This window comes from Lethenteron reissneri, chromosome 58, assembly GCF_015708825.2.
Source record: "Lethenteron reissneri isolate LAM-NWPU_2019-01 chromosome 58, ASM1570882v1, whole genome shotgun sequence".
Lineage (NCBI taxonomy): Eukaryota > Metazoa > Chordata > Hyperoartia > Petromyzontiformes > Petromyzontidae > Lethenteron > Lethenteron reissneri.
Window position 1 is genome coordinate 5,572,492 of NC_083836.1, and position 22,587 is coordinate 5,595,078.

The 22,587-nt window shown below is 46.4% G+C and overlaps 1 protein-coding gene across 1 annotated transcript in view; it reads right to left on the reverse strand.

Annotated features, from left to right (window-relative positions):
* Positions 1-22,587, reverse strand: part of LOC133357477 (mediator of RNA polymerase II transcription subunit 12-like protein) — a 66,460-nt gene that overhangs the window by 38,859 nt on the left and 5,014 nt on the right. The window contains 13 exon segments of the mRNA XM_061575421.1: positions 917-1,299; positions 2,576-2,705; positions 3,892-4,023; positions 4,477-4,613; positions 5,164-5,227; positions 5,229-5,264; positions 6,500-6,649; positions 8,890-9,300; positions 10,854-10,964; positions 12,199-12,380; positions 13,975-14,134; positions 16,823-17,014; positions 21,289-21,399. Coding sequence (XP_061431405.1) covers positions 917-1,299; positions 2,576-2,705; positions 3,892-4,023; positions 4,477-4,613; positions 5,164-5,227; positions 5,229-5,264; positions 6,500-6,649; positions 8,890-9,300; positions 10,854-10,964; positions 12,199-12,380; positions 13,975-14,134; positions 16,823-17,014; positions 21,289-21,399 — 2,199 coding nt within the window.

The window sequence follows — 22,587 nt, forward strand, 5'->3', positions numbered from 1 at the left end:
GTACTCATTTGAGGCTGACTCGACCTAGGGGAGTTCCAGGACCAGCTCAGATAATCGTCACCGGTGTTGGCTGTGAGCAGGAATCGAACTCGTGTCACCAGGTTCGTAGCGCAGCGTGCTAACCGCTACCCGACTGCTCCCCACCGCATGGAGATGACACACACACCCATACGCATTTATTTTCATAAAATATTAAATTGCCTTTCCCCCTTCACTTAGGTTCTTCCTCCATTATCTTCCCCTCCCCAAATAAAAGTACAAACATACCCCGCTTGCGGTCCCCACTTGGGTGGAGCAGCAAGCCCAATCTCCCCCTTCTCTAAACCCAGGAGCACAGAGTTCGTGACCTCTGTCCGCGGAGTTTCTGTACCCCTCCTTGCGTCGCGGCTCATGCTCTGTACCTGGTTCTTAAGCTTTGGGTAATGACCGAAAGGATGAGATCACGGGTACGAGGGGCCGAAATGAGGTTTCTCCGCAGAGTTTGCCAGGCTCACTCTCCGTGATCGGGCGAGGAGCTCGGTAATCTGGGAGAGCCTCAGAGTCGAGCCGCTGCTCCTCCGGATCGAGAGAAGCCAGTTGAGGTGGTTCGGGCACCTGGTAAGGATGCCCCCCGGTAGACTCCCCCTGGAACTCTACCGGGCACGTCCCACATGGGGTGAAGACCCCGGGGCCGGCTCAGGACACGCTGGCGGGACTATGTCGCTCAGCGAGCCTGGAAACACCTGGGAATTTCTGCGGGAAGAGCTAGAGTCCGTCGCCAACCAAAGGGAGGTCTGAACCGCCCTACTCAACATGCTGCCGCCGCGACCCTCACCAGGACGAGCGGACTGAGAAACGAGCGACTTAGAAAAAAAAATCACGGTGAAACAACTGCCAAAAGAAACACCGGCCACCTGCCCGACCACTCAGACCTCACCTCCTTCATGTCGGACGAATGGTGCTGGGAATGCTGCATCTTTCCCGAACCGTCGGGCACCGTGTGGGGGTGCGGCGACGGCGTTTGATGCCCGGCTCCCCCCACGGAGCCAGAGCAGACCCCTAAGTTGCCTCCTCCTCCTCCGCCGCTGCCTGGGCCTCCCCCAGACGACGACGAGGTGGAGGCGGCGGCGGCCGCCGCGGCTGCTGCGGCGGCGGTGGCAACGGCGGCCGCGGCGGCCGCGCCGCCCCAGGCGAGCTCGCCGCGCGAGATCAGCGTGCACATGTAGCCGTCGTGCCAGAAGACCTCGGCACGCATCAGCTCGCAGAACAGCAGCACCAGGTTAGAGAATTCCATCTTCTCGCTCTCGTTGCTTGGGTCGGCTGCGGAGGGAAGGCGACCATTGAATTTTTTTTTTAAAGTACGGCTCGGGGAGGTGTTTTGTTGTTGTTTTATCTAACAGTGCTCTAAAGGGGTAGAGTGACAGTTACTCTAAAGTTGAACACGGAGCTGTGGTCAACAACATTTTAATAGCTTTTGCAGACCATTTAAAGATTTTCAACGCTGAACCTTTTGGTTGTCACCAACCAATAGAATTAACCCAGCCCCCTAAGGGCTTGACAACAGGAAAGGGCGAAAGTGGCGATTTTTTTTATCGCAGTTGCTGAGCAAGTTGCAGGGTGGAGGGTCGCCGTTCACCTCTGTATCTCGGAATGCACTCGCGGCTCAGTGTTAATTTTATTTTGAACATAATAGCGCCACTGTTTATCAAGACATTGTACTCGCTGCAGAGAACCGTGGTGACACGACCGCTGCACTCGATGACAGCTGGCAGCCAAACTGTGCCACACGCCCTCCTGCATGGCCTTGTGGGAGTCTCGGTACCGATAAAGTTATTTTATTTCATCATTAGATCTCCTTTGCCAGTACCAAAATATAATAATAGGGTTTTCATTTTTTGATTTAAAGCTTTCGTGACTGCAGGGATTCATCTTCTTGGTTCTTTTGGTAAAGTCACGTTGTGGCCGAAAATGTCGTGAGAATTATTTTATTATGTTATATTTTTATTATTTTATTATTTCCCTTCTACGTGACTTTACCGAAAGAACCAAGAAGATGAATAGGGTATTCCCCCTTTTTTTCTGGCAACAAAACTGAAACCTTTTTACGAGGATTCATGTCTGCATTAACCACAATGCTTGCAGTAAAAATGCAAAAAAAACACGCTATGATAATATATGCATTGTCCTTGAAGCTGATTGGTCCACACCAAGGGATGGCTTTCTTTTAAGGACAATGCAAATATTATCATAGTGTGTTTTTGTTTGCATTTTGACTGCAAGTATTGTGGTTAATGCAGACATGAATCCTTGTAAGAAGGCTATCAGTTTTGTTGCCAGAAAAAAGGTGAAAACCCCTATTATCAAGTTATTTTATTCTTTCATTTTCATGATGTACACGTACGTCATCGGAACGGGATAAGGGTTAAGCCGTCACGGAGACACACAGCACAACGTCAGCGAGCGTCACAACTCCGTCACGGGCGTAGGTCTGCGCCGCAAGCGGCAGACCAAGCGGCAGACCAAGCGGCAGACCAAGCGGCAGACCAAGCGGCAGACCAAGCGGCAGACCAAGCGGCAGACCAAGCGTGCGGCTCACTTATGATGGGCGCCTGCGTATCCAGGAAGCGTAGCAGCACGTTCTGGAAGACAGGGAGGCTGGCGCCGGCCAGCGAGCCCGACGAGATCGATTCCTTCTCGTCCAGCACCTCCGACTCACCGCAGCGCTGCTTTGGGCAGTAGAAGTGGGGTGTGGGGGTTGGGTGGGATGGGGGGGATTTGAAAACCAACCTCCAGAGAACATAGACTGTGCTTACGAACGTCGTCAGCATGCTTAGGCCTGCGCTGTGTCACTTACACACCCAGCCAAAGCAATGACTCCACTTCTACGCGCCTCTGATTAGCACGGTTGTCTATGTATGGTGTGAAAAAAGTTCAACATACATACACACTGCTTGCTCACGGTCTTGGAGCAATCGGTCGGAGCACTTCCCACGTAACGCCAAAATGTCATCACCAAATTTTGCCAACTTCCCATCACCGCTGAGTTCCGATGCTATTTCGTGATGTCCTCGGAGTACTGGGCTAATTGAGGGGTGGGGTCCCCGGTCTATCCGTTATCTCCACAAAGAAACAAACCTTTGAGCCCGTGTAACACTTTGAGTGCAGAACAATTCATATTATTTTACAACACACGCGGTGTGTAATATTAACTTAAAACATTTCCAAATAAAAAAATACTCGCTTGGTCTGGACGTAATGTGGCACGAAAAATGTTTATACGGTACTAAACTGGCACGTGGCATTTCTGGGAAGCATGCAGACACAGCAAAGAAACAATTCGACTTTGCTGGGCATGCTCTTCAAAATTTGACCTTCAGGAGTGTGATGTACCCTTTATAAAAATAAACTGTTGGGGTCTGTTCAATCAACATTATTTCGAGAATAAGGTGTAGATGAAAACGCGCTATGGGTGTACGTCTCGTGTTAGTCACAGCACAGCACTGTGTACGTATGTATGTGGAACTTATTTTGCACTGTACGCAGATAACCGTGCTAATCAGAGGTGCGGGGGGGGGGGAAGGACAACAAACTAAACACAAAAAGCAGTTCTAAAGAAATTAGTTTAAAATCTATATTTAAAAGTGCGTAGCTCCAGTGGCATCCAAATATCAGAAGGAAGAGCATTCCAGATGGCCACAGAAGCGCATCTGAAAGTTCGCGATGCGGTGACCGTCTTTGTTCGACGACTAGCCAAAAGGCGCTGCTGCTGCTGCTGCTGCTGCTGCGAGGATGACCGTAGTTTGCGTCACGGTTTATGCTCCGTGACGAGATCAGCAAGGTGTTTTGGTTCATTTGTGGCAAGCGCTTTGTGTGTGTAATGAGCGCATGTCTGGTGGGCCGCCCACAACTCACATCGGCTTCCAGCTCCGCCTGACGCTTTTCGAGAAGCCGCGCGACCACCAGGGCGCGGTGCTTCCCCGATCGCTTGCAGCTGACGGCCCATTCGCACAGCAGCGTTACGATAGCGTCGTCAGGCATAGCCACCTGGCAGACACGGGCGTCGCAAAATTTATAAACACGAGCGTACAGGCACACTCTCGCACAGCAGCGTTACGATAGCGTCGTCAGGCATAGCCACCTGGCAGACACGGGTGTCGCGCGATTTATAAACACGAGCGTACAGGCACACTCTCGCACAGCAGCGTTACGATAGCGTCGTCAGGCATAGCCACCTGCCAGACACGGGCGTCGCGCGATTTATAAACACGAGCGTACAGGCACACTCTCGCACAGCAGCGTTACGATAGCGTCATAAGGCATAGCCACCTGGCAAACACGGGCATCGCGCGATTTATAAACACGAGCGTACAGGCACACTCTCGCACAGCAGCGTTACGATAGCGTCGTCAGGCATGGCCAGCTGCTAGACACGGGCGTAGCTGGGGGGGCGGGGGTAGCAGTAGCAGGATGGGCTCGGGTTCATTCCCCAGACCTTACCTCCTGACCGTCCTTGCTCTGCGGGGAGCAGAAAATCTTGTTGTAGAGCGAGTCGAGGCAGCTGCTCGAGTCGGAGCGGTCAAAGCAGTGCTTGTCAAGCTGCTCCAGGGTATAGAGGACCTTGCTGATGGTGAATCCTGGCAAACGGCAGTGATGTGAAGACAGAGATGAGCACAGGGTCACACGCAGACCCCGTACAGTCATACGCATACACGCACTAGGGTTGCTGCGTTATCATTTTTTATCAATTATGAAACAATATAGAATATCAGTTATGTTTTTGTTTGCCACTGGAGCTAGATTGAAAACTAATTTCCTTAGAACTGCTTTTTGTGTTTAGTTTGTTGTCCTTCTCCCGCACCTCCTATTCGCACGGGTGGCTATGTACTGTGCGGAAGAATTTAAACATACTTATGTACATTTGCCAACAACACATTTAATCAACCATGCGTGTGAGATATTTTACTATTTCAGGTGTATTGCCACTTTCATGCAAATATTACTTTTCTGCTCATGGCAGAAACTATGCAAAAAAACTAAGAAAGACGGTACAAAGAAGACACCGCCAACGAGATTAAAAACAGGTTCTTGGACAGAATTAGGACGTCAGATTGTGATCATTCATCAAACCGTGAGCAGGCGGGTGGGCGGGCGGGTGTAGAGGTGAAATGTAACACGGCCGCTCACCCGCGGTCGACTCCTGGCACTTGTCGAAGGACCAGCGAACTTCAACGGCACGACCTCGCTGACGGAATCTGCTGCTCGACCTGCCTCAACCTGCCACGCACCTACACTTCAGCAGCCGCAATCGGCGAGAACACATGAACACCATTTGCACTCCTTGTACGAAATGTCCTTGATGATATTAATATTGTAATGTTATTTTGTATTGTTTTAGTTGCACCACTGACATCACTCAATAATCTTAGTTTGTTCGGTAAAGTCACGTATGTAAAATTAATAAAAAATAAATCAATAAAGATCACAACGTTTCGGAGGCAACACAAGCTTCCGTCTTGAGGTGAAACCGTCACAGCAAAATATCTGTACCTTATATAGTGGTTAAGGGGGGAGGAGCTGCCCTTCCTGGCTCCTCCCCCCTTAACCACTATATAAGGTACAGATATTTTGCTGTGACGGTTTCAACTGAAGACAGAAGCTTGTGTTGCCTCCGAAACGTCGTGATTTTTATTGATTTATTTTTTATTAATTTACCTACGTGACTTTACCGAAAGAACTAAGAGTATGAATCCTTGCAGTCACGAAAGCTTCAAATCTAGAATCACTCAATTACACATTCCAGCGGAGGGAGCTGGTAGGAACGTTGGGTTGCTCGGTCAATGGCCAGGGTCAACGGCGGCGTGGTGTATTTCGCAAATTTGCCCGACTGTGAGGGTGGACACAAGACGGCGTGAGTAGGTTAAACGTTGAGTTTTATAAGGGCACCACTGGGTGACCAGCCCCTCCCCACCCAGCCCCACCCCTCCCATTCCCCACCCAGCCCCACCCTCCCCACCCAGCCCCTCCCTCCCCACCCAGCCCCTCCCCACCCAGCCCCTCCCCACCCAGCCCCTCCCTCCCCACCCAGCCCCTCCCTGCACGACGGACGGACACAATAATCCCCTGTGGGCTGGTGTAACCAGGAGGTTCCTACCAGTATCACAAGTCAATTCTAGAATGCACAATACAACGCCGCACTCGTTACAGCACAGTTCTTGACTGGGACTTGCACTGGCACGTGATGTTTCTGCGCAGCGTGGAGATGCAGCTAACAAACAGCGAGTCAGAATCTTTATTTACACTGGTAGAATCCGATGAGCCATTAAGCTCTTTTTCACAAATGTCTAGTCAGGCATTACCGTGCTTACGAACGTCAGCTCTTCAATTGCTTAGCATGCGGAAGTGTGACTTTACATTTCGTTCCCATCTACGTAGAATTTTACACACTTTGAGGACAAACTGTAGATGTCAAGGCACCGTCGCATGGTGCATGGTGGGGGAAGGGGGTGGGGGGTAGCAGCACCTGTTGGTTGAAGGCGTTGTTGCCCCCGGGCATTGGCAGGCTGGAGGGCGCAAGGGGCAGCAAGTCGAGCGGCGAGCCCGGCGTGTTGGTCTTGCTCTCGTTCTGCGAGTAATTCCACACGAGGGCACTGGGGCAGCACAGAGTCACCGTCTGCAAGAGAATAAAAGTGCGGGGCGGCGGGTGGGGTTGTTGTGGAGTGTCGATAAAGGGACGGGCAGATGTGTGCAACAGCTGACCAAGGCGACCGGGTTGCTAATAAAGTCAGAATCAGAATTTCGATTTAAAGCTTTCGTGACTGCAGGGATCGTGACTGCAGAATCAGAATATTTATGCTGGAGGAATACGATGAGCTATGAAGCTTTTTTCACAGATGTCCCAGTAGGGGCGGGTGAGAACATCACAACAAACTAGTACAACAAAATTACGGGAGAGCAAAGTACAAGAACGCCAAGCCAGCAAAGCCGACACCCCGATTGAACTCGAGAGTAGTGGGGGCTGATGGGACTCGGCCAGGCCACCAATGACTGCACACACAATCACAATTACATTCATTTGTATATTTGAGCTCTGTGAAATAAAGATTTGGTTTGAATGGGATACGGCAACGACTATTTGCAGACAGTATAAAGACAGTCCCGTAGAAAGAATAAAGTGGTTCACTGGAAGGAGTAATTTTTGACATTATCTTTTCGTAATTATTCTTTAACACAATTATACTGTTGCGCATATTGTCCGTAATGTATGTTTTTAAACAATGTATTTTGTCTGCAAGCGTGTTACTCCTGAAAGATTATCTAAAATACTCTAAAGACACTGACACATGTGACTACATGAAACACAGGCCACAGAGCGTCTATTGGTCTGCAGGCACCTTGTCGGGGCTAAAGGCCCGGCCATCACCGCCGCATCATTATCATCATCATCAATCGTGTGCCCGACTGCTGGATAAACAAATGACTGTGGTGGCAGCACACGGGAAAAAGGAGACGTCAAATACACCTTTGCTCTGGCATCTCGAGATGCACCTACAGAGGAGGCACGGCATAAACAATCAATGATGATGATGACGACGATGACAAGGAGGTGCGCTGCTATTATCGCGCGCCGCATTTCCGAGTAGAAATATCTTTGGCTTGTGACACGCACACATTGCATTAACTTGTAAAATGTAAAAGTAAAAAAATTATTTTTTTTATCGGCGGTTGGTGAGGCTTGCCAGCAAGATAGGGTTTCAAATCCCACGACGTTCGCTCAAATAACATTCACTAGCGGTGGCCTGCGCTGCCCCGTAAGACTATCACAGAGGATGATTAATAGCATCCGCTCAGAAATGCAACATGAAATGTCGGTTGTGCAATAAACACAAGACAATGGCAGCTGGATTTTTCAGAGTACTGTACACGCCTTCCGCATTGCACGTCTAACAAGCGCTCTCGCTTGTACTGGCCATTACAAATGTGTGCCAGTAATTTCACGAACGGCTTACGGAATTTTTCTATTAAACCCGGTATGGGTTTAATAGAAAAACATCATTGCCTTTAGGATGCACGGCTTGGCGTGTAAAAAATAAATACTCAGTTCGAATGAAGTTTTCACACATTGTTCCGTCGATATCGTTACATCAGCTCAAGCCTTCTGAAAATCACACAACCTCTGTGTGGCCACCCCCACTCCGAATCCCTCCTCTATCCATGCCCCCTGTGAAAACAGACGCTGCTTTACGCAAGCTCACATCTGCTCGCTCCGTCCTTCTCTCCCCGCTCCCTTACCCTTCCCTCTGATCCTTGACATCTTGGCCCTGTTATATCCCATGATTTATCTTATTTATTTCTCCCTTTTCGTTTTTTTCGCATACATTATATCCTTGACTGTAGTCCTCTTTCCGTGGTGTGCCACGGGTAGAAAGTTGTATACTTCTGTAAAACCAGTGATTATTTAATACGCATTCTCTCGGAGAATTAATTAGAACACATTTTACGCCACATGCAGCATTCTTTAGCAGAACACTACACGTGGAGAAAAATGTTGTGTTCTTTCCAGAACACTACATGTGCATAATGAGACATTTAATTAAACATTTTGCTTACCAAAGTCCCAGCCTGCACATCTAACCTTAACACCACTAAACTACGTAGGCATATTATAACACAGTGTTACGGAGTCCGACATCTTCTTACTCATCGGCATAAATAGTTTCACAGTGTGTACGACATCTCGTCTATAACACGTTGGACTGCCAAGACTATATTTTTTATCGCCTATTCCCTCATCCCTCGCCCCCGTAGCCAAGGGCATGTCTCAGCGAACACCGCAACCACGTGCCGAGTCAAGGAAGGCAAAGAGGAGAGCGAGAGAGCGAGAAACACAGCCGCAGTCCCAACACACGGCACCTGCAGCATGCAGCTGAGCCCGTAGATGAGCGAGCGGTGCTGGGGGCACGACTGGAAGTCGGCGAACGCCGGGTGTGTCGGGTTGGCGGAGCCGGTGGGCGGCTGTGGAGGAGGGGTGGATCCCGCGGTCGCCGTCACCGACGGGGTCCCCTGGGCGCTGCCGCCCGCCGGCACCGCAGGAGCCACGCCGGCTGCGCCGCCGCCGCCGCCGCTGTTCCCGCCGCCGCCGCCCCCCCCGACGCCGGCGCCGGAGGGAAGGCCGAGGAGCGGCGAGTGGGAGCGAGGGCCCGTGCCGTGGCCGGTCATGGCCGTGGCGGCTGACGGGTCGCCCAGCAGCAGCGAGAGGCGGCGGGCGCAGAAGAACGCCAGGCGCCGCGCCAGGTAGGCCGACTGCACGAACTCATCCGAGTACTGAGACGGTGGTGGGTGGAGTTGGGGGTGGGGGGTGAAGAGGATGGAGATATGTTATTTCTTTAATTATGCTCGTTTACTCAGAAAGAAAGCGCTCCGTGTCATGACTATTTTCCAGATTCCGATCGAGACATTTGTATGTACGCATGTATACGCTGAACTTCTTTCGCACCGCAAGGTGTGCTTTCAAATTTTCGAAAAAAAATGTAAAGACCGTGACACTGGCACACGATGGCTTACTCTCACGAATGATATCACAGGCATCTTTAACGTCCACTGTGAAGCAGACGGAGAGGTTTCTATGCAGGGTTGCAATGATATAATTTTTCATCCTATATATTACCATGTAGGGTTCACGGTTGTGATGTATGGCTCTTTGAAGCGTATCCTCAACCTATCAGAGAGCTATGATACGGAATTCTCGGCTTGTTAGCTTCCCAGTATCCACATTTTTACGTCTATAGCTTTTGCACTTTACCGCAAGTCCTGTCGGAATAAACATTCGGTAAATATTCGACAACTGCAGTTCATTCAACACAAGGTTGCAATTCACTATTTACAAGTTATTTCTTTTTCATTCTTACTGATCCCCCCCCCCCACCACTACCACCAAAACAAAAATCCACGTCACACACGGCACACGGCGTGAGCTACCGAATAATTTCAAGGACACGCTCTAGAGAACGGAGCCAACGACAGGAGAGTTCCATGCCACACAGGAGACCAGATGCCACGGTGGCGAGACGTTAATTCCCTCGCCTGGTATACAGAAGGTCATTGATTCGATCCCGACCTTGACGACTATATATTTTAAGTTTGCACGTTCTGTCTCCCCGTGGTCGCGTTAATCTTTCTCCGGGCCCTCCAGTTTTAACGTTCACATCTAGTATCAACGTGCGTTTAGAGTATTTGGCTGCTATAAATTTCCACAAGCCACTTCGTTGAGCTATCATTTGTGGCCAGGTCGCTTATGAAAAAGAGCTACGTAGCTCCAATGGGCCTTACCCGGGAAAACAAGAAACCGTTTATATTCTTGGTTCTTTCGGTAAAGTCACGTAGAAGGGAAACAATTTTGCTGTGTTTTTCACACCTGATGATGATTGCTTGTGTTGCAGTCGAAACGTCGTGAGAATTTTGTTGTTTCCCTTCTACGTGACTTTACCGAAAGAACCAAGAATATCATGTTTGCAATAACCACAACACAAGCAGTCAAAATGCAAACAAAAAGAAACAACTCTGATAATGATATGCACTGTCCTTGAAATTGATTGGTCCACACCCAAGACAGCTTTCCTTAGAGCCTAGTCTCCATTGGTGTTGGACCAGATGACGCCAAAAGGCGTACAACTCAAAAAACATGATGCCTTGTATAAAGGTGTCAGTTTTGTACCAGTTTAAAGGGTAAAAACCTACTACTATATTTTGCCACTGGTAAAGGAGGTCTGATAGCGTTTATAGTTTAGTTTAGGATCTCTTCTTGCGGCAATGGTCTCGAGTGCGCACAGCAAGGTGGGGGGCAAAGGAATGTGGGTTGTGTGGGGGGCACACGGCACCTGCAGAACGAGAGGCAGCAGCAGCTTGAGGAGCTCGTCGTCGGCCGGCTTGATCCGCTCCAGCACCTCCAGCACCCACGATAGGTACTCGTGCCGCTCCAGCATGCCCTCCTGCAGCGTGCACACACACGGCCATCGCACGCTCAGCGTGTACGTACACGTACGCTGAACTTCTCTCGCACCGTACGTAGCCACGACCATGCAACGTATGGAGGCGCAACAGAGGTTGAGCGCAGCGGTCACGCACGCTTGTTCCGTGACGACATGCAGGTTGCGCAAGCGAACGAGATGAAACAATAACTACACTTTTGTTGCTTCCAATCGTTACCCCCCCACCTACCGCGGTACGGCAGCGACCCCGAACAACCCCTTTCCATCCCTAATTGTTTTTTCCCCCTGGGTTCTTGAATGACAATAAAAAATGTTAAAAAGTTAAAACTATATTTTTGCAATGCGTATATTAGCAGGGGTTAAGGGTAACACCGTGTACGTTATATTGCACGCACAATGGTCATTACTATAATAATCATTCGTATAGTCAACATCCGTGCGAGCTTATACTGTTTACTATAGTGTTGTGACCATGAGTGTGTGCGTAAAGCATTTTTTCATTTTGTGTCCAAGTGTAGCGACTGTTCTTTAGTAACTATACTGCAAGTGGAAGTCGTCCAACACAATAACCCTCCTCTCCTCTCTCTCGTCTCCCTCACACCAGCCACGATAAAATTTAATTAATACATTTGATTACTTTATATTAAATTTAAATAATAAAAATAGAAAAAGGGCTTTTGTATTAATCATTTTGATATGAATACAGTATTTTTGGGTTGTGGAACGAATCATCTGAGTTTCCATTATTTCTTATGGGGAAATTCGCTTTGAAATACGAGTGCTTTGGATTATAAACACGTTTCCGGAACGAATTATGCTCGCAATCCAAGGTTTTACTGTAATCACGTGTTACTTGATATCGTGTTCCAAACAAAATTTCCAAAAGTCCAAGGGAATTATGTACATTTGTTTAACTTCTTTCACACCGTACGTAAACAACTGCGCTAATCAGAGGTGCGGGGATAAGAACAACAACTAAACACACAAAACAGTGCTAAAGAAATGAGTTTTCAATCTAGATAATTAAAAAGTGTATCGCTCCAGTGGCTTCTGAATATCGGAAGGAAGAGCGCGTTCCAAATGGCCGCAGAAGTGCATCTGAAAGCGCCACGTGATACAGTGACCCGTCTTTGTTCGACGGCTCGCCATAAACCCCTGCTGCGAGGATGACCGGAGTTCGCGTGAAGAGAGCGATGCACGCGAGTGGAACACAACGGGTCGTTCCATAGCACACCTGGAACATGTAGTGGGCCAGCTTCTCGTTGTACTCCCACTGCTTCATGGCCTGCTCGGCCTCGGGCGTCAAGGTGGAAGGGTTGGTGCCACTCTGGCCGCCCTGGCTGGCCGTTGCCACGTAGTGCTCTGCGATCTTGCTCAGTTGCTCGCGCAGGTACCGTATGAGGATCTGGGTCCACTCTGCGAGGCACAGCGCGCACAAGTGGGACAATGTGAAAATCTTGCCGTGATGTAATTTTTCGCGATTCGACCGAAGAATTCAAGGGTAAAATTAAATATATTCTAGATTTGAAGCTTTCGTGACTGCAAGGATTCATACTCTTAGTTCTTTCGGTAAAGTCACGTAGGTAAAAAATGAAATTAAAATGAATAAAAATAAAAATTAATAAAAATGAAATTAAAATTAATAAAAATAAAACAATAAAATCACGACGTTTCGGAGGCAACACAAGTCTCCGTCATCAGGTGGGACCGTCACAGCCAGATTTGCTGCATCAAGCAGATTTGCTGCATCAAGAAAATCTGGCTGTGACGGTCCCACCTGGGTAAAATCGGGGATCTGGAGAAAAATCCACACGACAAAGGGCAGGACATTCAAACTCCAAATATAGAAGGCGCCGGGGTCAGGATGGAACCCACGACTTCCTATATACCAGGTGAAGGCGTTAACATCTTGCCATATCTACTTGGGTCTCTCTGCAGAGTTAATACTCCCTTCTTGTTAGAGAATGGCCTGCTGAAGTGAATATCACTGAGCTACCACTGAAATTCCTTAGAGTGGCTTCAATTGAATAGCGTGGAGGGCGGTATTGTCTTTGTACCGTCTGTCTTTGATTGTTCTTTGTTGGGTTTTTTAATGTGCGTAGTTTCTGAAATTAGCCTAAAAGTAACATTTGCATGGAAGTGGCAATACATATGAAATAGTAATTTCTCTCACACGCATGGCTGATTGCAAGTGTCGTGGAAAAATGTACAGCATGTTGAACTGCTTGGTCACCGTACATAGGCAACCGTGCTAATCGGAAATTGACGTTAGCTGTGGGCGGGAATCGAACGCGAGTGACCCGGGTTACTCGGCAACGGTGTCCCAAACATTTCGTCGGAAGCTTCCAATCGAGTAGTCTGTAGTGGAGTAGATTTAATATAATTTTAGAACAGTCGGACTCCCTCTATCCGTGACGTGGGTGCGGTACAACCTGGACACACGTTGGAGAACCACGAAGCGAGATGCCGGTCATGCAAAATTAACCCCCCACCCCCCTCCCCCCCAACGGCATCGTTTTAAAAAATCACACAAGCAACAAAATGCTTTTACACTATGAGACCTCCTTTACCAGTGGCAAAATATAGTAATAGGTTTTTACCCTTTCAACTGGTACAAAAACTGACACCTTTATACAAGGCATCATGTTGGACAAGATGACGCCAAAAGGCGTCATCTGGTCCAACACCAATGTAGACTAGACTCTAAGAAAAGCTGTCTCGGGTGTGGACCAATCAACTTCAAGGACAGTGCATATCATTATCATTATCAAAGTAGTTTCTTTTTGTTTGCATTTTCACTGCTTGTGTTGTGGTTATTGCAAACATGATGCCTTGTATAAAGGCGTCAGTTTTTGTACCAGTTGAAAGGGTAAAAACCTATTACTACAACAAAATGCTTGTGCAAGACCGCCGCAGAGGGCTGGCCTGGAACATGGTCCTTCGCTACACGTAAAAGAATGAGCAAGTGGTGAGGCCGCGCGAGTCTGCCGCCAGCAGCGAGCGCGCTTACCCAGGCATGGGTCGATGACCTGACGCTTCTTTATCTTGGCCTCCGACACGGCGGCGTAGTAGGCGCACGTCATCTTGATGAGCCACGCGGCACGCATGGGAGGCACCAGGTACTTGGCCAAGTATCCAAACACCTCCTCCTTCTTACTGAGAATGGGCACCTGTAGAGAGAACATTGAGAGGATGTTGGCAAAGGGCTTAGAAAGGTGAGAGCAAATCGCTTCTTCTTATTCGAAGTCAAAAGTCTCACTATTGCACGGAGGTCAGCTGCTCAGATTTTTTCTCGATGTGCTTCTTACTCACATCCACTCTCCTTGTCTCTCATTCTACGGATTCCGTCGCTCTCACCCTTTGGTCTCCGCCTACTCCTTCTGTACGTTGAACTTCCTTCACACCATACTTAGCCGACCGTGCTCATCGGAGGCGCAGAAATGCCCTGCATCCCAGTTCAATCTCCATACCCATTTGCGTTGAAAATATTTGTCAAGATTCTTTTGTTATGGATTTGCGAGCAAAATTTTTACACGAATGCAATTAAAGAGATTTCCGGTAAACATATTAAATATGCTAACGAGCGTGTACCACGGGAGATGTACTGCAAATGGAATTGTTTGATGTCATAAAATTAAGCTACCTGATAGCAGCAAGATGAAACGCAAGATCATGATAAACTACGTTATTAAAAATCATCAGAGCTTAACGGTGATGGGAAATTAGCACAGCTTTGTGAAAATGTGTTGATTATGCTACCACTAATAAAAAAAACCAGGATTTTGGGTATCGTGCATTTAGTTTCAGAAATGCATATTGGAAATATATCTGAATGTGTTCAGCAGTCAAGAAAAATGGGTGAAACCGAATCACGGTGAGTGATGGACCCTACCTGTGCAAAACAAAACTATTGAGTTATTATTTGGAAATTTTGCCTCCTTTGTGATACACTCTTGAAAGATGTTATTATTAAAAAGGTTTATACAAAAAAAAATCCCCGTTTGTCTCGCAATTTTTTTTTTATTCAGCATATTTCATGATAAACCACAGCACCAAGTAGAAGAACCCAATTTAGTAATTCATAGTCATCGTCAGTCATGTTCAATCGACTGCGGGATGAAGCCCTTCCCAAGCCGCCACCATCTCCAATGACGTGTCAATCCACCCAGCACCGGCACACAAGATAATTTCAGCTTTCCATCTTCATGGTGGATGTCTCCCTCTACCATGTTCCAGTCCTTGACTGCCACTTAAATCATTATTCTTAACCATAGCCCATTATCCCTTCAAGCGATCTGTCCTACCTCAAACCCACTTACTTTCCCCAACAGTTTGAACTACGTCTTGACCCTGCGTATGTTCTTCAATCATTGCGTTCCTCGAGTCTGTCCCTCAGTGTAATTCCAAGCATGCGTGACCACATCCCAAAAAAATGTCTTTAAACACCAATAATAAACAGAGCGGTGAAGACAAATGGCAAAAAAATTTCCAGGCACAGTGTCCGAAAATAAACTGCATTAACGCATTCTAAGTACCGCCTCTTCGGACGTAACTCATTAAAATTGCTTTCAATATGAATAATAAAAAAACGCACTGGTCATACGCCTAATATGCAGTCACATTACGATGATTAACACCGCCGATTAAAGTTACAAAGAAAGCGGAGGTGCGAGTTGCGTTGGCTTGCTGGCTGGCAGTGCTGGCTACTCATCTAAGTTACAAGTATGATTTTTAAGGGTGCCACACTCATTGGAAACATGAAAAAAATCCAAGTCAGGTCAATTGGGGTGAGAACAGTGCACCAACCATCGTCACGAATCAATAATTGACAGTGCGCAGCATCTCAGAATGAGATGAAATCCATTTGTTGGGATGACTTCTGACACCCTGTACACAACGGGCTGCCTGCTCTATCAAAATTCATTTTGGCATATTGGGTTGTATAAATCCCTATATTAGTACCAAGCTAAGTAAGTCCACTCAATATTTTTAATGCCAAGGACGAGTTTCAAAAGAAATTGCAATATCGGATTTTAAGAAATTTTAGGTGCCCATGATCACATTTTATTTTATATTTTCACATTTGATTGTATTAAATATGTACAATGTTCATTGTTTATGCACCATATGCCACCACTTTAAGAATTATGAATCGTTGCATTCAAATGTTTTAACATCAGGTTTCACAAGTAAAATAATGCTTTTTAACGTGAACATTTGTATACTTCTTAGTACTTTAACAACAAGTGACAACACGCCTCATTAAAATTATGTCCCTTTCGGCAAAAAAAAAGCAGAGGAAGTGATGTAAAATGAGTGACGCCCACTTCCTATGAGTTGGGATGAATTTATTGTACTCATGCCTAATTTGTGGATTTTTTAAAAAGATGAATATAAAAACGTGGGAATACACTCCTGGACTGTTCAGGAGCAACACGAAGGACTTATCAAGGATAAGATTCTTCTTGGTTCTTTCGGTAAAGTCACGTAGAATGGAAATAATAAAATACAAATAAAACATAAAATAAAACATAATAAAATAATTCTCACGACGTTTCGGCCACAACGCAAGCAGCCGTCCTCAGGTGGAGAACAGGTCTGTCGAGAAGACAGAATGGTCTCTGTCTTCTCGACAGACCTGTTCTCCACCTGAGGATGGCTGCTTGCGTTGTGGCCGAAACGTCGTGAGAATGATTTTATTATGTTTTATTTTTATTATTTTATTATTTCCATTCTACGTGACTTTACCGAAAGAACCAAGAAGATGAATCCCTGCAGTCACGAAAGCTTTAAATCGAAATTTAAGAATAAGATTGTCCCGATGGCACTGTGAGCCGCGCACGGCATGGGCTACCCACCTTTTTGGTGAGCCCTGTGAGAGGTTTGTTGCTGGCCAGGTCTGTGAACCAGTTATGAATGGCGGACTGCGAGCGGGCCGTCACCAGCCAGTAGTTGTCCTTCGTGTTCACTTGCGGTTTCTTCTTTCCCGTGTCCTGAAACGTGTTCAGCTTGAACTTCTCCGCGAGTATGTCGCTGAAGTATGCGCCAATCTGCATCATGGGGCGGCAAGACCGGGAAACAAAATAAGCAAAAAAAACAACACTCATTTTGACAAATGGTTACAATGATTATATCAAGTGGCTGCAATTGTAAGACTGGGTAATCATACCAAAAATTTATTTTTGTAGGCCCTAGTAGGCCCTAATAACACCCACAATCACAACTGATAAGTATAGCCTTAGAATGAATATATCATATAATCAGCAAGAAAGTGTCAGATCTCAGAAGCTAAGCAAATTTGAGCCTGGGTAGAGCTTGCAAAGGTAGCCACCGTGACCCACAGGGAATGAGGCACTCATCCAGCAGCGGACTGACGGAAGGACTGTGCATGTACACATACTTCTTGGGTGATCACCAGGCCATGCAGAAAAAGCCTTGCCTCACATAACCCTGTACCTACGAGAGGGCAAGAGCTAAGCCTTCCTCAAACTCGTTTAATCACCACTTGGTCATGCATAGGCTGGTGTTCATCTTCTTGGTTCTTTCGGTAAAGTTACGTAGAAGGGAAATAATAAAATAATAAAAATAAAACATAATAAAATTATTCTCACGACGTTTCGGCCACAACGCAAGCAGCCATCCTCAGGTGAAGAACAGGTCTGTCGGAAAGACAGGCTGGTGTTCATCAATTATTGCCTTAAAATGTTCTACTCTTTTGTTTGTATGATATATTCGGCTTGCCCTTGTGGCAGGTCCTTGAACCGAGCTTGTGGCGTGCTCTCGTTGTCTGGGGGTAGATCACCGCATGTCAGAGGTCGCAACCGGGTACCCGATACCCGTACACTACCCGATACCCGGCTACCCGGCCGGGTACGGGTAGCCGTTTGCGACCCTGGTGCGGCCGGGTACGGATACGGGTAGACCGTGAGTCACTGGTGAGTAACCGTTTGTAACTCATTTTGGGTAGGGTATGGGTAGGGAATGGGTACCCGTACCCGGCCGGGTACGGGTATCCATTTGCGACCCTGGTGCGGCCGGGTACGGGTAAGGAATCAAAACCCGTTTGCGACCTCTGCCGCGTGTGCTCCTGCCGTGCCTGCCGTGCCTCGAGATCCTCCGGTTTTTCCCCTCCACATTTAGAAATGTGCTTTGAGATTGTTTGGATTACTTCGCTGCGAGACAATTCCACATGCCAAAGCCACTTTGTTGAGCTATCATTTGTGGCCAGGTCGCTTCTGAAAAATAAGTTAATACCTCAGTGGGCTTTACCGGGTAAGATAGAAATAGTTTAGTTTTATTTGTATATTTTAAGTGATCTGTTGACCTCTCCGATACTTTACAATCCCATCGTATTTTTGTATTGTTTGTGGCTGTAACGTTCTGCGGCCCTGAGTCCCAAGGATCATGGGGCAGCAGGCAAGTGGCAGTGAGCCCTGGGCACTCCGGCTCCAGGACCCACTACTTTCTACCGGCACATCCGAGCCAAGCCATATCTGGGGTATTAATTCTAGATTTGAAGCTTTCGTGACTGCAAGGATTCATATTCTTAGGTTTTTTTTTTCTTTTCGGTAAAGTCACGTAGGTAAAAAATAATAATAAAAGTAAAATAAAAATATAAATAAATTACTTTTTATTTTACTTTTAATATTAAAAAGTAAAATAAAAACAAAATAATATAAAATATTTATTTTTATTTATTTTACTTTTATTATTATTTTTTACCTACGTGACTTTACCGAAAAAAACAAACCTAAGAATATCTGGGGTCCTCATGGCGTGGCTGGTTTCCCACGAGCTATATGCCATGCCGAGCTGTGGCCAAACCCTTCACCCTCATCATTAGCCCTCCTTTGCCAGTACCAAAATATAATAATAGGGGTTTTCCCCTTTCTTCTGGCAACAAAACTGAAACCTTTTTACAAGGATTCATGTCTGCATTAACCACAATACTTGCAGTCAAAATGCAAACAAAAAACACACTCTGATAAGGAGGTCTAATGATGTAGATGCTTACCCTGAGCCCTCATTACTTTGATAGTGCATTGTCTTTGAGCTGTACGCCTTTTGGCGTCATCTGGTCGAGCACCAATTGAGACGAGGCTCAAAAGAAAGCTGTCTCGGGTGGGGACCAATCAGCTTCAAGGACAATGCATATATTATCAATGTGATTTTTGTTTGCATTTTGACTGCAAGTATTGTGGTCAATGCAGACATGAATCCTTGTAAAAAGGTTTCAGTTTTGTTGCCAGAAAAAATGTGAAAAAACCTTCTTATTAAACCTTCACCCGTTGGCTTTACAAGACAACTGAATGTGGTTTTGGGGGCCACGCAGGGCCAGAGGTGCGGCTAATGAAGCATTTCATTGTATGTGTCGTCAGTCATTTGAACACTTGGAACACGCCACTTTGTGCCTCTATGTGCATATCCACATTCACAGCGACACAGCAGAACGTCACACATCGGCCATGGTCAATCCGCTGCTGGATGAAAGCCACCTTATCTCGCAATCGTGCGGTATATTAACCCACACAGAACCTGCGCATGAGCTGAAGTCATCATCGCTCCATTATCCTCCCCTGTGAACGTCCTCTCAGACACGTTTCCCATTTCTTGGCTGCAGCTCCCTCATCATTCTTGACCATCAGCCACCATCCCTTCTAAGCTTCGTGTCTTTCCCAATCTCACTTACTTTTATTAACAGTTACCAGATTAAACGAAGTAAATCTGAGTAAGAAAAATGCCTCTAACCTGCGTAAGTTATCCGATTCTTGCGTTCCTTTTCCTGTCTCAATGCAACTCGAGAAATCAATCTCTCCATGCCTCTTTGCGCACTTTCAAGTTTTAGGAATATGCCGATCAGTCACGGCCGTGGGTGCATTTTTATTGACCAAGGCTCTTAAGTGCACCATCACATTTGCAAAAACTGGAACGCCGATTGCAACAGCACAACAAAAGCCGTAAAACACACACACTTAGGGTATTGAACAAAATGCACCATGTTGTTGCTTAGGTGCGCACTGGCACGATGAGCTAAGTAATATATTACTGGCAAAGAGATGCAGCGCAGAACCAACAGCCAGAAGCCTATTTGCAACCAAGTGCAAGTACATGCAAGTCAAGTACAACACCGTGAAGGGGACTTTGCATTTAAATAGATACCTTAATGCTACAGCAGAGGCGAAGACAAGAACACGGACAAGATGTTCCGATTTCAACACCACAATATTTACAGGAAATGAGGCTGGTCAGGCACTCCAAATCACTAGTCAGGTTGCACCGATAGCAGTTCACTTCTTCTTGGTTCTTTCGTTAAAGTCACGTAGAATGGAAATAATAAAATAATAAAAATAAAACATAATAAAATAATTCTCACGACGTTTCGGCCACAACGCAAGCAGCCGTCCTCAGGTGCAGAACAGACCTGTTATTATGTTTCATTTTTATTATTTTATTATTTCCATTCTACGTGACTTTACCGAAAGAACCAAGAAGATGAATCCCTGCAGTCACGAAAGCTTTAAATCGAGCAGTTCACTTGTCTGCTTACGGAACTGCAACTACTGCCCATGGCGTTCTGTTACATAATATAATTTAATAAACACTGTAGTAGACTCAAACAGTTGGCGATGCGGAAAGAATGATCAATCAACTGCTGAAGGGCTTCCGAAAACCCCCTACTATCTCTCACTATCCCGCGATGCGACAATCCACCATGGAGCTGAACACCGACTGATTTCACCGCTCGATCTGACGCGTTCCTTGCCTTGGCTGCCACGCTCCATCGTTATTCTTGACCATCAATCGTCGTCCCTTCTCGTCATCGTGCGTCCCTGCCCAAGCCCACTTACTTTTCTCATCAATTGGAATCGTGTCATTAGCAAGCGCATCTTTATTTTATAATCCGTGCGTTGCTCTCGCTGTCTCTCAATGTAAGTCCAAGCATCTGTCTCTCCAGGCCACTTTGGACACTTTTCAGTTTTTGTTCCAATTGATATGGTTAATGTTAATGCTTTTTTACTGTACATAATAGCTGGTAGCATCATGTTTTTATAGCATGCTTATCTTTTGTTATCCATTTGTTTGTAACAAAATACTTTATCAGCCTAGTGCATGTTGGAAAGCATTACCGAATCCATGCATTACTTTATAACTTGTTTTTGTCAATGATGGTGCTCATGAACTTTGTCAAAGCAGGAAGTGTACTCGTAAAAAGTGTTCTTCTTATCAAGTAATGCTCACTGCTAACTGATGTGCATTAAGCCTTGCAGACAAGGACAAGTTCCGGGGCATCGTAAGGTACAGATGAAAGATTTGTTGGCGTTACCTTGGCTGGTACAATCTGGTTGAGGAAACTCCTTCCGCTGCCATGCTCATCGCCGGAGAAGGCCAGCTGATTGCTGAAGCCCTGCTTCACATTCACGGCATTCAGCTCGTCCTAGAGGTACAAAAAGGGGAAAACCAACGAGCAGACACTCATAAGTTAACGCAACGCTCACGAAACTATATTCATCACCTTTATCGTCCGTCTATGGTCAGAAAAGGCACCACAACTTTATTTCACACGGTCCCACGACCGCATGAATCCTACCCCACTTCAAAACGGCCCACAACCGAAAACTAATCCGTCACTGCGGCAAACATCTTAACAGCACTAATTGCGCACTAGATGGGAATTTTTTTTTCACCTGACAACGCCGTTTCTAATTTTACCACACCCGGGTCACTGTAAGGGCTCTCTCGCAGCGGCACAAGTGACTGAGGTGCGTGTTACTGCGTGGCCCGCCAAAGGATTGAGAGAGTCATATTCAGCGCCGAGGAAGGAAAAGGTTTCCCCCCCCTCCCGCCTTCCAGCCACTACCCCCCTTTGGTCATAACAATCACACCCTGGCAACAACTGGCCAGTTTGATTCGCTCTAACCGTTACATTCACAGAAACCTTCCGGCAGCATTATCGACACTAAATGGACTCGCTGCCTTTTCTCTCATGTTATCAATTTGCTTGATTTCAACAAGAATGAAACAGCAGAAGAGTGCACAGCAGCAGCAACACATACATTTTTTTTTTCTAGGATACTTTAAATCTGCCTTGGTGTCTGGAGCTTTATGCCACCATTAATGTACTTTCAGGCACATGGAAAGCATTACATCACTGCCTTGTTCATATTAATGCTGCATGATTTGTGCTCCTGCAGTGCTCATTAACCAAGGTCTGTTGAGCACAAAGGGGATAGGGTGGTTGTCGGTGGTGTGCATTCTCCATTCTGTATGAAGAGCCCAGGACCTCTTAAATGTGAATTCATGCGTTGTGTACAAGTTCTTGTTTGGGCAGTACAATATGAACAGTACAAATATTTACTGCAGTTTGATTTGGACAAAAAAAGTTTATGTTCATAGCCTCTTCCTTGTTTGAATAAACTGTCCAAGCTGGGCTAAGATTAATGATGATGTTTGACTTCAGCTTCAAACTTTATTTAAATGTCAGACATTCGTGCAAATTTGGACTTGAGGTAATCCTCACTGTTACGATTCCAATATTTGCATTCAACTTATAGGAACTAAAATTTCCTAAAGACAATGGCTACTGTTAGAGCATTCAGTTTCACTACTTAATGAGAGTTGGGTA